Source organism: Ruditapes philippinarum, unplaced genomic scaffold (assembly GCF_026571515.1).
Source record: "Ruditapes philippinarum isolate M1 unplaced genomic scaffold, ASM2657151v2 ctg9607_1_1_1_1, whole genome shotgun sequence".
NCBI classification, from domain to species: domain Eukaryota; kingdom Metazoa; phylum Mollusca; class Bivalvia; order Venerida; family Veneridae; genus Ruditapes; species Ruditapes philippinarum.
In genome coordinates this window covers 1-16,058 of record NW_026861366.1, presented here as the reverse complement: position 1 = coordinate 16,058, position 16,058 = coordinate 1, and the positions used below count along the sequence as shown (strand labels likewise).

General features: G+C 32.7%; 2 protein-coding genes across 2 annotated transcripts; both read right to left on the bottom strand.

Annotated features, from left to right (window-relative positions):
- Positions 1 to 5,201: 5,201 nt before the first annotated feature.
- LOC132715400 (KICSTOR subunit 2-like) lies at positions 5,202 to 8,970 on the bottom strand. Its single transcript, XM_060698396.1, has 4 exons — positions 8,823 to 8,970; positions 8,143 to 8,308; positions 7,125 to 7,214; positions 5,202 to 6,273 (listed from the first exon to the last, which is right to left on the bottom strand). The coding sequence occupies exons 1-4, from the start codon at positions 8,864 to 8,866 to the stop codon at positions 6,085 to 6,087; spliced, it is 489 nt and encodes a 162-aa protein (XP_060554379.1). The 5' UTR covers positions 8,867 to 8,970; the 3' UTR covers positions 5,202 to 6,084.
- Positions 8,971 to 10,978: 2,008 nt separating this feature from the next.
- On the bottom strand, positions 10,979 to 15,960 carry LOC132715403 (KICSTOR subunit 2-like). Its single transcript, XM_060698398.1, has 6 exons — positions 15,797 to 15,960; positions 15,388 to 15,528; positions 14,070 to 14,251; positions 12,781 to 12,918; positions 11,936 to 12,074; positions 10,979 to 11,170 (listed from the first exon to the last, which is right to left on the bottom strand). The coding sequence occupies exons 1-6, from the start codon at positions 15,797 to 15,799 to the stop codon at positions 10,979 to 10,981; spliced, it is 795 nt and encodes a 264-aa protein (XP_060554381.1). The 5' UTR covers positions 15,800 to 15,960.
- Positions 15,961 to 16,058: the final 98 nt, after the last annotated feature.

Genomic DNA, 16,058 nt, shown 5'->3' with positions numbered 1-16,058 from the left:
TTCATAGCAATGCCTTTGTGAATATGACACTTTCACTTCTAAAAATTTGTAAGATTTTTCTTGTGATCTCACAAAACTATAGAAAATTAAACAACATTGCTCTGGCATGGAAACATGGTGTGACAGGGGCAATAACATCTGAATGAAAGAAAAATATTGGAACCCTCATTTACCATCTAAATGTGAGGTGCCCTGTATAATACCTAGCTTGAGATCCTCAGTGTATTTAAGATTTTTAGTAACCCATTTAAAAATAGAATCATTCTGTAGAGGTCCATATTCTGTAAGGCAGTACACAACAATTTTCTGATAGCTAAAAACCTTCATTTACCTTCTGAATTGAAAGGGTCCTTCAGTAACCATCTGACAGCTAAAAGCTCTTGTTTACCCTCTGAATTTAAAAGGCCTTCAGTAACACTGACAGTTAAAAGCCCTAATCTTCCTAACTCTAAAAACAAAAGGCCAGTTAATTACCTTCTGAATTCAGAAGGCATTCACTAACCATCTCACAGCTATAGGCCTCATTTAGCCTTTGAATGTTTCAGGCCCCAATTTAAATGCAAAAGGACTTAATTAACCCTGTGAATACTACAGGCACTATCCTCCAATTTCAAGAACTCTTTTAATTCTCTGAATGTGTGTAGCCCTCATTAACATTTTGAATTTTAGAGGCCATCATTATTTATAGTGGCACTCATTGATGATCTAAATTCCTGTGTCCCTCATTAATCATTTAATTATTGTGGATCTCATTAATCACCTGAATCATTCTGGCCCTCAATAATCATTTGAATTTGTGTGGCCCTTATTCATCATTTGTATAATTATGACCTTCATAGAGCTTGAAAATTATTGTGGCCCTCATTATTTGTATTATTGTGATCCTCATTAATGATTTAAATTCCTGTGGCCCTCTTTAATCTGGCACTCACTAATAATATTTTGATTATTGTGATCCACATTAATTATTTGATTTATTGTGGCCCTCATTAATCATTTGAATTATTGTGGCCCTAACTAATAATTTGTATTATTAAGGCCCTCATTAATCAATTTAATTCCTGTGGTCCTCTTTTTTATCATTTGAATCATTATGACCCTCATAAACCATTTGTATTATTGTGGCGTTCATTAATCATTTTAATTCCAGTGGCACTAATTTATAATATTTTAATCATTGTGATTCTCGTTAATCATTTTAATTCCTGCGGCTATCATTTGAATTATTCTGACCCTCATAAACCACTTGTATTATTGTGGCCCTCTTAAATTATTTAAAATCTTGTGGCCCTCATATTAAGGTGGCTCTCTTTTATCATTTAAATTATTCTGACACTCATTAATCATTTGTATTATTGTGGACATCCTTAATCAATTCAATAATTCTGACCCTCATAGATCATAAAATTATATTGACCTTCATTAATCGTCTAAATACATGTATATACGAGGGGTTATCCAAAAATTCATGGACTTTTTAAATATCTCTTGAACATCAACGTGTATTGTAATGAAATTTTATCAGCATATTTTGTAGAATATTATCAACACATTTTGAAAGAAACAGTCAATTGTGTCCATAAATAATGATTTTATATTGCTTTTAAATAAGCACATACACGGCACCCGGCGCACGGTAGAAAAACGCAGTAAGTCATTGATATTTTTGCTAAAATCAACTAAAAAAAAAAAGTAGAAAACCCGCTGAACATCGCATGTTTCTTCTATGATGTCATTTAAGTAATTCTTTAAAATAATGGACGTCATTTCTGTTTATTTTTGTTGATATCGCTAGAAACGCCAGACGCCTTTATTGTTTACAATGGGAAAATGACGGACACGCGGTAATTAGAAAATCGCAAGATCATATAACGATCATAAATTTTTGTTGTAATTTGGGGATGACACCTACAAAAACATTTCATAACAAGAGCTGTCACAGGAGACAGCGAAGCTCGACTAATAAAATACTTGACGCAGTAAGGAGGACAAAACTATGAAAGAAAAATCAATTATGTATAATTATGTATTAAGTTATAGTAAAAAAATAACAATTGTTAACATAAATTCCAAGATCAAGGGGAATAATTCTAGAAATAGTCATGCTAGAGTTATGGACCTTGTCACACAACATTTGTGTAATGATAAGAAATATATATTTGAAGTTTGAAGTAGATACCTTAAAAAGTAAAGAAGTTATTATATTTCTTAAAGAAAATCCTAAGTTCAAAGATAGATAAATCTGTAAATATTGCTTCAAGAGTTATGAACATTGTCACATAAAATGTAATTGATGATGAGGAACAAGTATTTGAAGTTTGAGGTAGATACCTTTAAAAATAAAAAAGTTATAGAAAAAAATAACATTTTTCTAGTAAGAAAAATCTAAGTTAATGGGGAGATAATTATTGCAATATTGGTGCTAGAGTTATGAACCTTGTCACATAAGATGTGGATGATGATAAGGTACATATATTTGAAGTATGAAATTGATCCCTTTGGAAATAAATAAGTAACAGTAAAAAATAATATTTTTTATGGAAAATTCTAAGTTCAAGGGGAGATAAATCTGAAAATATTGGTGCTAGAGTTATGAACCTTGTCACATAAGATGGGGATGATGATAAGGTACATATATTTGAAGTATGAGGTTGATCCCTTAAGAAATAAAGCAGTAACAGTAAGAAATAGTATTTTTTTAGGAAAATTCTAAGTTCAAGGGGAGATAAATCTGAAAATATTGGTGCTAGAGTTATGAACCTTGTCACATAAGATGGGGATGATGATAAGGTACATATATTTGAAGTATGAGGTTGATCCCTTAAGAAATAAAGCAGTAACAGTAAGAAATAGTATTTTTTTAGGAAAATTCTAAGTTCAAGGGGAGATAAATCTGAAAATATTGGTGCTAGAGTTATGAACCTTGTCACATAAGATGTGGTTGATGATAAGGAACATATATTTGAAGTTTGAAGTTGATACCTTAAGAAATGACAAAGTTATAGTGAAAAATATTTTACTGCACCAAAACTTTAATCTAAAATCTGGACGCGGACGCCGACGCCGACGCCGGGGCGAGTAGGACAGCTCTCCATATACTTCGTATAGTCGAGCTAAAAATCAGCAGACGAACAGAGAAAAGAAAATTTCACAATCATTAGTGTTAAAGTGGCATAAGAAATTTAGTGACTGACATTACTTTGAGAAGCAGTAACCGTCATTGACTGCGTATGGTTGAAGCACAAGTTGTACGTTAATATTATGACGTTGACGTCAATAATTTTTTGAGGTGCGCCGCTGTCGCCGACATGTGTTTATGTAAAATTAAATATTGTTGGAATGTAAAAAGCTACTCACATGAATTTTTCTGTGTTTATTTGTTATAAATTCTTCTAAGCAGTGTAAGAATTTCAAATTAATATCTCAAATATATTTTACGCAACAAAGAAAGTCCACGAATTTTTGGATAACCCCTCGTATGTGCCTTTCATTGATATTTTATGTTAACTTATATGAAAATCCTTCAGCAAGCTAAAATGCTCTTATTTTTCATATCAAGGAATGGCCTTGAACTTTGAGTCACAGTTCTGGATCTTGAAGCCAACCCTCTGAGTTAAGGTTATACTGTAATTTGTACCAAGTTTTTTTGAGAATCAACTCTCTGGCTAAGTCTTCCCTGTCTGCAAACTGGCTCAACAAGTCAGAAATAAACCTTACGAAGGACATTATTTTCAAACTCAGGTTTTATTTATAAATCACACTTGGCCAGTGAACTTAGAGAGAGGCATATAGGTGCGGGGAATAATTTTAAATACACAGCATCTTTTAGCATTAATTATTCCAGACTATTTTAAGTTAAAAAAACATAGGACATTCACTGCACTACTTTATTAATCTATGATACAATGAGCAAATTTTTTTATTAATATTCCTTGCCATATGATACAAATCAGTTGAAAAGTATACAATATGGATTTCTATGAAAAATTAACAAATAAATTTTTTTCAAAATCCCCCTTACAAACTTATCAAGGAGGATAATTATGTAAATGGTGTATAACAGGAAGTGCATGATGGCCTTAAAATGCTCACCTATACTCCATTGTACAAGTTAAAAGAAACATATAGAGATGCGTTTACACGTTTCTTTTTTTTTTAAATTTGCCTTTGGTTTGTAAGATTATTAATGTTTTGATATAAAAAATACGAGTGGAACCAACTTGATGGTAATTATTGTGTGATCATAATCAAATAAATTCAAGCATCTGTTCCTATTTTAACAGTATAGATTTCACAGTTGTGCAACTTGCCTGTTTGATTTGTTTGTTTGATTGGGTTTTACGTCACACGGGCAAAGTATAGGTCATATGGCGACCTTCCAGCTTTACTGGTGGAGGAAGACCTCAGGCGGCCTTCCATACATTATTTCAGGCACGAACCGGTACCCGAGTAGAACCATAGACATTCAGTAAGCTAGCTGGATAGCTTCCTCACATGAAAGAATCAAAAGTCCCTGTCAGAATTCGAACCCACAGCAGTGAGAGGAAAGTGGTTTTTAACCTTTCGGCCATGGACGCCCCCCAACTTGACTGAATAATAGCAATTAATGGTGTGTATAAATGTAACAGAATTCTAGAAATGTTATTTTTTCACTTTATATACACTTAGGGACATAACTCTGTAGATCCCCAAAAATTTGAGTTAAAGTATCTAGTTGCATAAATTAACATACTGACATCTATTTATAGAAAGGTTAAAGGTTAATGATGAGTGTTGAAGCTGTTGGTGGGACTAAAGTTAAATTGGGAAGTCTGGCATTGATAAAATATCTTGATAAATATCATAACAAAGAATACTGCAGAAGTTTTATTATTCATTAGACTATTTCATTCAGTCTGCTGTAAAAATATTTTATATATCATCTTTTCCAAACCACAAACAATCGACAAATCTAAGAACCAAGGGATATGTACTTCTGACAAAACCATGAAATCTTAGGCCCATGAACTGAATTCACAGCATCACAAAAGAATATCAATAGAAAGAATAATTGTTTCTATATTTCGGATAAAGTGTATTGTGAATGTGCTAAATCTTATTATAAATAGCAGTGAAAATTTTGTTAGGACTTGTTATAAATTGATACATCCAGTAGGTTTTGCAGGAAAATAAATTTTCCATAAACATAACAAATGCTGACATGTACTTTTTTCATTTAATCAACAATTAGCAATGATTTTTAAATCTGGGAATAAACAAGTAAATATTTTAAAGGCATCATATCCATCAAAATAGGTCAAAATTAGCTAAAACACAATTATTATGCTAACTTTGAAAGCATTCAACTGACAATGATGTGTGTTAGTAAACTTAGTCATCTAGAGGCTTGATTGACATCAAAACATTTGTAGACGTTAAACAAGCATGTTTCATTTAAATGTTTCATAAACCTGTGAACAAAGACCACCCAAAGGAGAGACCAAACATGGCCTTCCTAGACAAATGGTCTTTACTTGGAGGTTACTCTATTCTATTGAATCTATTAATTGCTGTTGAATAGAGGCCTTTATTTACATGATGGTGTTAAAATGCAAGTGGTCTTTAACAAAAATTTGACAGTATCAGAAAAAAATAATATATTCCATGAACAATGTAATAAATCTAATAAGAATTTTTTAATAAATCTAACATAATTAATATTGCACATACTATTCTGCCACACCAATATTTAAGCATCTTATCACTGTCGCATTTCATGTTGCCTAGCAACTGAATATCATCTCCTCTACAATATAATAAATATATATCACAAACTGGCAAGATTCTTTTTTTTTTTCGACCAGGTGTTTTAACTAACGTTTGTAATGTTCCACATTTGTGATATTTAAAATCTATGTGGCATCATCATTTTCTTGAACCCACTCTTGAACCCGGTTTTAATTTGTAATATTTGACATTTGTAGCTGGTAGTTAAAATCTATGTTTGTGGCATCATCATTTTCTTGAACCGACTCTTGAACCCGGTTTTAATTTGTAATGTTTGACATTTGTAGCTGGTAGTTAAAATCTATGTTTGTGGCATCATCATTTTCTTGAACCCACTCTTGAACCTGGTTTTAAGGTTGCAAAATGTTTCGCACATCTCAGCATGGAGCTTAGGTCTATCAAGAAATTGTTGACATACGAGTCTTTTTCCGATTTCTTACTGTCATATATCACAACTATGTAAATCTTTGGATCTGCATTGATAATAAAGTACGTACTTTGAACACCCTGAAACAAAGAAGAAAAAAAAGCACACAATAAACTGGTTCTCATTATAATTTAGTTAGTATTATACCCAAATTTATTTTGGTTTGATTGTGAAGTAAGCTATAAGCTTATAGACACATTCTTGAATCTATCCCTGGATTCAACATGTAACAGAAAATAGGTGTAAAGATTTTTGCTAAAGGAAATAACGGCTTGCCCCTGACAGGGTTTGAACCTTTGGCCAGCCATTTAAGACAACAAGTCGGATACATTTAACAGTCGGTCTCACAACTACTTCAAAATTAAAAATTTTATACCAAAGGTTAATGTTTTTCAAAACTGTAAACATACTAAACACAGCATGCCATGTATCTAAGCTCTGGGAAATGTTATTTCTCACAGTAAGACTTAAATGTGTTTTCATATATATAATTCTATATAAATAAAGTGACCACTAGGGTATGGTCTAATTTTGATATCAGGAGGCACAAACCTGTGTTCTGCATATCGTGTCAATATAAGTAACATTACCGCCAAATAATTTTAATTTTCGTATATCTGTTCAAAAGATGAATTTACACTAAATTTTGAAATTCATATATGATTATGTGCGACCTTGACCTGAGAAAGGACAAACATGTGCACTGCACATCGTCTCATGATTGTGAACATTTCTGCAATTTCCTTTTAATTGTTCAAAAGGCACAGAGCAGACAAAATATTGTTAACAGACGAACATACAACCAGGTGCATAATAATATACACTGAGAGGCAGGTTTCCAAAGACATATATTTTAACCATAACTATTTGTATTACAGCCGCCTTTAAATCACATTTTCTGTTAAGATTGTGAGAATGACTTCTTACAAACCTTATCATATATACATGTGACTTTATCTGTTTCTATCACTCTGTCACTGATCATCATCACAACGTTTGGCCAATGGTTACCAGGGTGATCCTGTACAAAAAATAACAAACATTTCATCAATATGTTACCATGTGACCTTATGAGACTTGAGCATTATAAAAAAAAAAAGATTCTTTTGGGTTCTTTGTTTTTCTGCTGGCTTGAATTTAAAGTGCATACAGCTATATATCTTCTGCCTTTACTTACATTATTATGGTTTAAATTTTGAAAAAGAATAATTTATACTTCCAAAAAAAGACCTGCATATTATAAAAAAAATTGTCTGGAATTAAAGTTTTTTTCTTCTTTTTTTTTTTTTTTTTTGGGGGGGGGGGGGGGTGGGTTGTGGGTTTATGTCACATCGACACAGTATAGGTCATATCGCAACGTTCCAGCTTTACTGGTGGAGGAAGACCTCAGGTGCCCTTCCGTGCATTTTTTCAGGCACGATCGGGCACCTGAGTAGAACCACAGACGTTCCGTAAGATACTAATGCAGTGGCATGAAAGATTTTAACTTTTTCAATATTTTACAAGTGGAGGAAGAATTCAGGGGTTTCTGTCCACACAGGCAGGCACCCGAGTAGAATCACCAACTGTCAGTAATTTTTTAGCTAGACCACATTCACACATGATAAAAATCTAAAGTCCCTGTCAGACTCAGCAACTTCACAGATTCAAATTTTACTAGTCAAGGAAGACCTCAGTTGCCCTTCGTTTTTTTTCAAGTTTTTTTGCTGTTTTTTGTTGTTGTTTTTTTTTCATTCAAAACCAGACAATTGAATATAAAACAAACAAACTTCCATGAAATAACTGTAAAAAAACTTTCTAGATCGATAGTATTTAAATGCCTTGGCAAAATTTGAACCCGCAGAAGTAAGTGAATCTTTCTCAGCAACCTGAACCACCCAGCCATGGTGGTGTTGGGAGTTTACCCTTCAGATCACGACCTAAAACCCTGAAGGTTAATATATAATTACCCCAGGATATGAGAATATAACAGGATAACTATCAAGCCCGGTTGGCCGGTCAAACTGTTTAGCCGGATGGTGGTAGCCCGGACCCTTGTACACTTGCTCGATGTCCTGAGCATCCAGCACCAGTGACACATTCAGAGCATCAGTCTTCTTCTGGAATGCTACAACCCTGAAAAAACAACAAAAAAAAACAATAAAATCTAAATGCCTAGAAAGTGCTGGAATTTCTTAAAACAGCATTAGACCCATCCAAGTGTAAATGCTAAGTAAACAGGTTAAGTAAAGTTACTTTACATTTTGCCATAACTGTGTTCAATTTGATAATTTACTATGAAAAATAATCAATAATCCATGTGACACAAGGACATTTCAAAAAAATATTGTTTGGAAAGTATTGGTAGTTTTGATTTTTTAAAAAGATTAGAGCATTTTTTTTTATTATTACAGTAGTATTTACATCTCATACTAAACATTTTATCAATTATTGGTCAATCACTATTAAAATTGTCAATATATAACTATTTTCTCACGTGAAAGATTCCACAAGCCCCAGGGCAGGATTCAAACCCACAGCAGTAACGGGCAAGTGGTTTGATGTAACCTTAACCACTCAGCCATGGGAGGAAGATGCAACCTTAACCACTTAGCCATATTAGGAAAATGGTATTGAAAAAAACACTTACTTGGTAAAGTAATCCTCTAAATTTTTGGCTGACAATGCTTTCATTTCAACAGGTGTTGTTTGTTTACTCAATACATCATAGAAATACAAGCTAAACTGGAAAAAAAATAACCCATCTCTTATATTAAATGAGGACAAAGCAATCAAGAAGAGCTGTCACATATAAATACAGATAAAACTTGCACACAAAAGCTTAACAAAGTTGTTTCAAAAGATTTGATAACTTTAAACTCGAAAATCAATGCCAGAGTTTATCCGGAAACCAATTTTTGATTTTAATCCCAGTGACCTTGACATTGGCCCCAGAGGGCCTAGACCAATCCCAAGTAAGGTCTCTTCATACAATGTTGGGTTACAGTATCTTATTCCGAACTCTAGTTATCGTCCGGAAACCATAAAACTGACCGACCAACCAACAATCTCATTCTAATATTCCCACCTCTCCAAATCTTTGTTTATTATAACCATCATTTTGATTTTGGTACCATCCCCTTTGTGGGTGTAAGAAAATTTATCCATGAAAATGAGTCAATAAGTTTTTTCTATAAATACAGGATTTCATTGAGTGGTATTAAAATAAATATTTCATGAGTGGTGGTAGCCACGAGTGAAATATGATAATTTTCATAGCACAAGATGAAAATGAATTCTGTATTCATAGAAAAAACTTGAAATTTCTGTTTATTACATACATTTTTCTCTTTTTATTACATACATTTTTCTCTTTTTGACATTACAAATATTGGCTGAATTTAGAAGAAAGTAGTCTGGCAAGACACCAGTGAAAATACAGAAAATATGTTTCACTGCAGTGAAAATATGGAAAATATCCTTCACTGCAGTGAAAATAAAGAAAATGAAAATATGCATTTTATTTCATCAATATTTCTAAAAATTTCATTTTTAAGTATATAATAAAAAATAAGTTTATGTGATGAAATTGGCGGATTAAATCAGTAATATATCTCTTGCATCTCTATTGCCTGATTTGAATCAAGAACCCAAATAAGCATGTATGTAATCCATCATATTGTATTGGTACAGTCTGATAATGACGCCCCATGTGTATAACATTCTCTTAAGTGATAAAATACACTAACAATCTGTATAAAAAAATTATGATAGAAGGCAAAAGGGGCTGGGCTTTAAGATCCATTATTACCATTTTCCCTGTAATTATCAATATTACCAATTTCATTTGTGTTTGTAATCCTTACATTGCAATATAATCTATGTTATACATACTAATTAATATTATTATATATACTTAGTAAAAACAAAGACAAATTATTCTGTGATTACTGTTCGGGATTTAAGCTTGTCAATAATTAAAAATTAACAATTTTTTTTTAAAGCATTAATATCTTTTTGGGTTAAATTTTTAAAACATGAAAGGGGGTTTTTTTTTTGGGTTACAAAGGGAAAAAACAACCTTATGTAGGCACCCTGATTAGATCTGATATTTTTACTTAGGGAGAAAAGAAACATAAAAGATTTAAATTTAATGTTTTTTTTCAAATTTAAAAACATGTAAAAATTTTTCCTTTGTCTACCAATTTGTACCTAAAGATTAGCCCCAAAAGAATTTTTGAGAAAAAAAAAAAAAACGGTTTTATACATTTTTTTATCCCCTTTTGGAAACCGGGTAAACTCTTGTATCGTAGAAAAACCACTGGTCCCAATACCCCGGCCATTTTTGAAAAAGTTTTTGAGAAGGGCCCAAAAAATCCCTTTTTCTTATTTTGTCTAAAAGAAAAAAATAAGGAAGTTTACTTAAATTTAACATCAGCCACTTTATTCTCTGGAAACTTAATAGGAATGTGAGTTTATTGTCCCAGCTGGTGATATCATTCTTTTCGTATAAATTAAGAGATCTGATTCACACTTTGTATTGTTTTTCCTGATTGGGAAATATCTATTGTTTTATGCAATCTGTCTGAGCGGGGCTTTTGCACGTATTTTCTAGGTGATAATTATGCTTTATATATAAAATTCATTGACACTCAGTCCATGTTAGTGCGAAACAATTTTTAAAAGAAACAACAAAGTTCAGCTTCTGAACCAATATGTATAACCACATGGATATTTCGCAATCAGGAAAAACTATACAAAGTGTGAATAGATCTGTAAATTAATACGAAAAGAATGACAATAAACTCACATTCCTAATGAGTTTCCAGAGAATAAGGTTTCATGTTCTGTAGATACAAAATTACCAGCAAACTCAGAACTACCAGCAAACCCTGATCTACCAGCAAACCCTGAACTACTAAAATACTTGGAATTACCAACAAAACCTGAACTACCAATAAATCCTGAATTACCAGCAAACACTGAATTACTAAAATACTTGGAATTACCAACAAACCCTGAACTACCAGCAAACCCTGATTTACTAATATACCTAAAATAACCAACAGAACTAGAATATTACAAACATCAACATATGTTTTCTTCATTTAGCAATATGTTAAAAATACAAGAGTGCCATGATGGCCCTGAATTTGCTCACCTGTATATAAAAGCTCTCCATGACAAGGAACAAGTAATATTGTAAACTATAAACAAAAGCAGATATAAAATCTTAAAATAATATCACAAAGTTCATTTTTGTATCTGAAAAAGTGCATGTGTAAAAACATTACTGGTTGCTATTGCTAAGGGAAAACAAAAGTTCCAAAGCATGTGTACATATAAGGAAAATCAATGACCACCAGGGGCGGGGCCAATTTTGACCCCAGGGATTTTATTTGAACAAACTTGGTAGACGCTCACAAGAAAATGTCTCATGCTAAATATCTAAGCTCTAGCTATTTATGTTTTTTTTAAAAGGAATTTTTTTAAACAAATTTGGTAGACACACATTAACAGTTGTTTCATGCATAATACATAAGCTATAGCTCTTTGGGTTTTTTAAAAGATGATTTTTATATTTATATTTACATATAATGAAATCAATGACCTCCTGGGAAATTGGCTTAGTGGTTTATGAGGAGATGTCATTTAAAGTAAAGGTTAACAGACGGCCGGACGAAAAGCGATCACAAAAGCTTACCATGTCACTTTGTGACAGGTGAGCTAAAAACATTATCAAATGAGAAAAAAAAGGCATACCTCTTTTGCCTGTGATGCTGACCCCCAACTTGTTAGTTTACTGTGTGACTGGTGTAACTGTAACAATGTCTGGAGAAACTCAGCCTGTGACATGAGTATCTGACTTTGTAAAAGATGATTTATTACATCACACTCGTACCTGAAGAGTGAGAAAACAAAAAGCATCAGATAAATGCCTTCAGTAACAAAAGTTGTCCGCAATACCGCGCGCTTGACTATTCTCAGTGCTCGACAGTAAGAAAAGGGGCATAACTCAAATATTATCTCAGAGTTATGGAACCTAAACACAGAGAGTAAGTGTGTGAAGTTTCAATCTGTCCACTTTAGTAGTTTTTGAGAAAACAACTTGTATGCAAAATCTCAAACAAAGTGAATTTTGTTTGTTTGTTTGTTTGTTTGTTTCATTTTACGCCTTTTCCCAACAGTATTTCATTCATATAGGTGGGTAGTTTCATAACCATCGTTCCTGGAGAGTTACACCAGTACTAGACAACCTTCCTCCGTGCTAAACTACCAAAGCATCTCCCGGGGATCAAACCCACGCCAGAGAGGTAACTGGATTAGAAGTCTACAACTCTAACCCCTCGACCATGGAGGCAGTCAAACAAAGTGAAGGATTGCGGCAAGAACAATAGCTTTCCCTATTCTTCAAAAAGTTACATGTATATACTACCAATTGTTATATTAATTATCATGCTGTAAAACAATATTAAACCAATAACATACTGTAAACAGACAGACAATCAGACAGACAGGACAAAAACAATAATTATGCTGCTGCCAATGTCTACTGATGTGGGAGGCATAAAAAAGGTTTTTGAGTGAAAATTAAATAAATGTCTTACGTGAAACTGGACTTAAGACCGGCTAGTATCGGATGGTGAAAATTTTTACTGTGTACATGAATGATTTCTGCTATGACATCAACAAGATCTTGGTAATTCATATTCTTATTGGTTCCCATCGTGCTTATCTGCTCATAGCTGAGATCAGGCTAAGGGAATACAATTGTTTGTAATGTAATTAAAACACTGTGTTATTTCTTTTTTTGAAATATTTCTAGATCAACTGCATACCTCCATTCTTTACACAGTCCATTATCAATATTTAAAATATCAAGATAAAAATTTGCAGTTGGTTAGCCAACAGTATAGGTCAATGTAGTTTTTATTGAGATGTGGTTTTCATTAAGAAGTGGCCTCTGAATAAAAATTGTTTGCCTTTATAAAAAAGTGGCCTGATTTCATTAAGAAGTGGTCTCTATCTACTGAAGATGTTGTCTTGTTTTAAGTATTGGTCCTTTTAAGTAGTGTTCTTTAGTACGAAGTGGTTTTAATTAAGAAGTATTCCCTGTCTTAATAGGAAGTGGCCTTTATTTTATTAAGCTGTGGAGTTTATTAAGTAGTGGTCTTAATTCTATTAAGAATTGGCCTTGATTAAGAAGTGGTCACTAAGAGCTGCTAATTAAGAGGAACTCTTCATTTATTAAAACAAGGTATTAACAATCTACAATCTTTCATTAAGACAGTGTCCTAAATGAGAATGACCATATTCTCAGCAAGAACTAGAAGAGTTGCTCTTTACTTTTATATGTGGTCTTAAATAAGGGTGTGGAATTTAATAAGGGTGTGGTATTTAATAAGGGTTTGGTCTTTAATAAGGGTGTGGTCTTTAATAAGGGTGTGGTCTTTAATAAGGTTTTTTTTTAAAACTCTTATTATACAGTATCCGAAACTGATTAATCTTTGCCACAAGTATGCAACCAGGATGGCTGACAAACTTTAAGGGTTCGAATCCCGACAGGGACTTTGGACTCTTTCATGTGAGGAAGCTATCCAGCTAGCTTACGGAATGTTGGTAGTTCTACTCAGGTGACCGTTCGTGTCTGAAATAATGCACGGAAGGGCACCTGAGGTCTTCCTCCACCAGTAAAGCTGGAACGTCGCCAAATGACCTATACTGTGTCGGTGTGACGTAAAACCAAAAACAAACAAACAAAAGACAAACTTTAAATTATCATTTAGATACTTGCAAATAATGATAATGTTCCAAAAATGGAAGTTTAATAACTTAATGATTCGGCAGGTTTATTAAAGGTTTAATTATTAAAGTGTTGAGCATCATTCAAGGATACAAGTCCATTGTTTTCTGGCGGGCTCGGATATATTCACACAGCTGGCCACAAAGGTGTGACAGGAGGAGCTCAAACTCAACCATTGGTCCTGGTAGACCAAGCACGATATGCTCCTGCTGTCTCACAGAGTCCTCTATGCGGCGCAGTTCTCCGAGTAGTAAAAAGTAAGAGTTTCTTAATGTCTGAAATACAACAGATTAAAAAATTAGTTTATCAATTGTAAGTTTTATAATAAATAAATGTTCATTCTGCTGCCAATAATTTTTTTAATTTACACTTTCAGCATCTTGTATTCAAACATGTCCATCTGCTGCATTTGTTTTTATATATACATAATACAATATACTTTTTGGCATGTTTTGTTCAACAAAAATGCCCGCCCAGTTAGCTCAATAGATTTGAAATCCTGGGGGAGCTGGTTTGATCAACAAGGTGAAATTTCACAGAGTCTAATGGTCATTTGTTTTTCACCACAGATTCAGAAATTATGGTGGATGAGTTGTCTTTATTTCATGCTTTCCAGTGTTTTATTGTAATATATCAGATGATTATATTCTGATAAACCACTAGTGAAATTTATAAAATATAATTTTCACTGTAGCCGAACTATATCTGAATGCGGATGAAAAGAAAATCATAACTAAATGGAATAACAGGCAGAAATAAATGCCGTCATGCGTAAATTTTGCTTCTTTAGGAAAAGAAAGTCGACGTCACCATACATCATGTTAAAAATGTAACAAAATAAGAGAAATTTAACAGAATTATATGATGTGACGTTATGATTATGATGACGTCAAAAAAGGAGAATGTTGCAAAGGTTACGCGGCAAAATCAGTGAAAAAAATACTTAAAAGCATGAAATAAAAAAGAAAATCTATTTGTTTCACATATAATATTGAAATATATTTCATTCGTGAACACCAGCTATTCTATTTTCACTCGTGGCTAAGCCATTCGTGAAAATATTGCATCTGGTGTTCACTCAGTGAAATTATATTTCAATCTTACATGCAAAACAAACAAATATCCTCTATGTAATTAGCAGTGAAAACAGTCAGTTATCCAGCAAAGCTGGTTAGGTGAATTGACTATTGAGATATTAAGAAAAAAATGTTAAATTTAAACCAACTAACCAACCAACAAAACATTTCCGTTTGGTTTAAAAAAAATTTTAAAAAAGATTTTACAGTATCTTGTCTGTAACAATTGTTTTTCTTCTATTGTCAAGAAATCTTTTATGTCTCAAAATGGGCATCACAATAGTAAAATCAATAAAAATTGCTAGAAAAAGCATTGGAATTTGAACGCATCTTACATCTTTCCTTCCAAACCACTTCTGCTCCAGGAAACCCAGTGACATGTATATTTTCTCTGCTACAGAAAACTGTATTAGGGAGTGAACCATAAGTGCCCAAGATGAACCAAATGATGCTTTATGTATCTCCTTCTCTTTATCCTATTTTGTAAAAGATAATCTGATTGGCTAATTCTATAATAACAATAAAAATAATAATAATAATAATGACTTTATTTAAAGAAGTAACAGAGGAAAGGCCAGTCTTTCCTATGAGCCTCTATCAAAAACATCTATACAGTAACTGTTACAATTTCATAAAAAACAAAACATTAACAGATTTTTATACTGCATACAAACATATTACAAATACATATTACTTTTTGCTACAAAAAAGGGAGATTTAATTCGGAAATAACTTATAAATCACCATAATATCCTTCGCTTTAAATCAAAGGCAAATTGACTAAGTAGTTCAAAGTACGTCTGCAACTGACTCTCCTCTTTAGCTCCGATTGGTGACATTGGTGGAGTCTTCGGGGTAGATAAAGACTTTGGGGTAGATGGACTCTTTGGAGTGGATGGCTGTGACATGCTTAACTGCTAAAATTATATAATCATTTTTATTAAAAATTACTACATGAATTAAAATTACAATATTCTTGTTTCTATACTTGTTGTTTTACATATCA

Excerpts from the sequence above, each read along its gene's own strand:
- LOC132715400 (XM_060698396.1), bottom strand. The coding sequence starts at position 8,866 with ATGAAAGCATTGTCAGCCAAAAATTTAGAGGATTACTTTACCAA. Across the intron at positions 8,309-8,822 it reads TTAGAGGATTACTTTACCAA|GGTTGTAGCATTCCAGAAGA; the intron begins GTAAGTGTTTTT and ends TTGTTTTTTCAG. Across the intron at positions 6,274-7,124 it reads TCACATGTATATATGATAAG|GGTGTTCAAAGTACGTACTT; the intron begins GTTTGTAAGAAG and ends TCTTTGTTTCAG.
- LOC132715403 (XM_060698398.1), bottom strand. Across the intron at positions 14,252-15,387 it reads AGTGGTTTGGAAGGAAAGAT|ACATTAAGAAACTCTTACTT; the intron begins GTAAGATGCGTT and ends GTTGTATTTCAG. Across the intron at positions 12,919-14,069 it reads CGCCAGAAAACAATGGACTT|CTATGAGCAGATAAGCACGA; the intron begins GTATCCTTGAAT and ends GCCTGATCTCAG.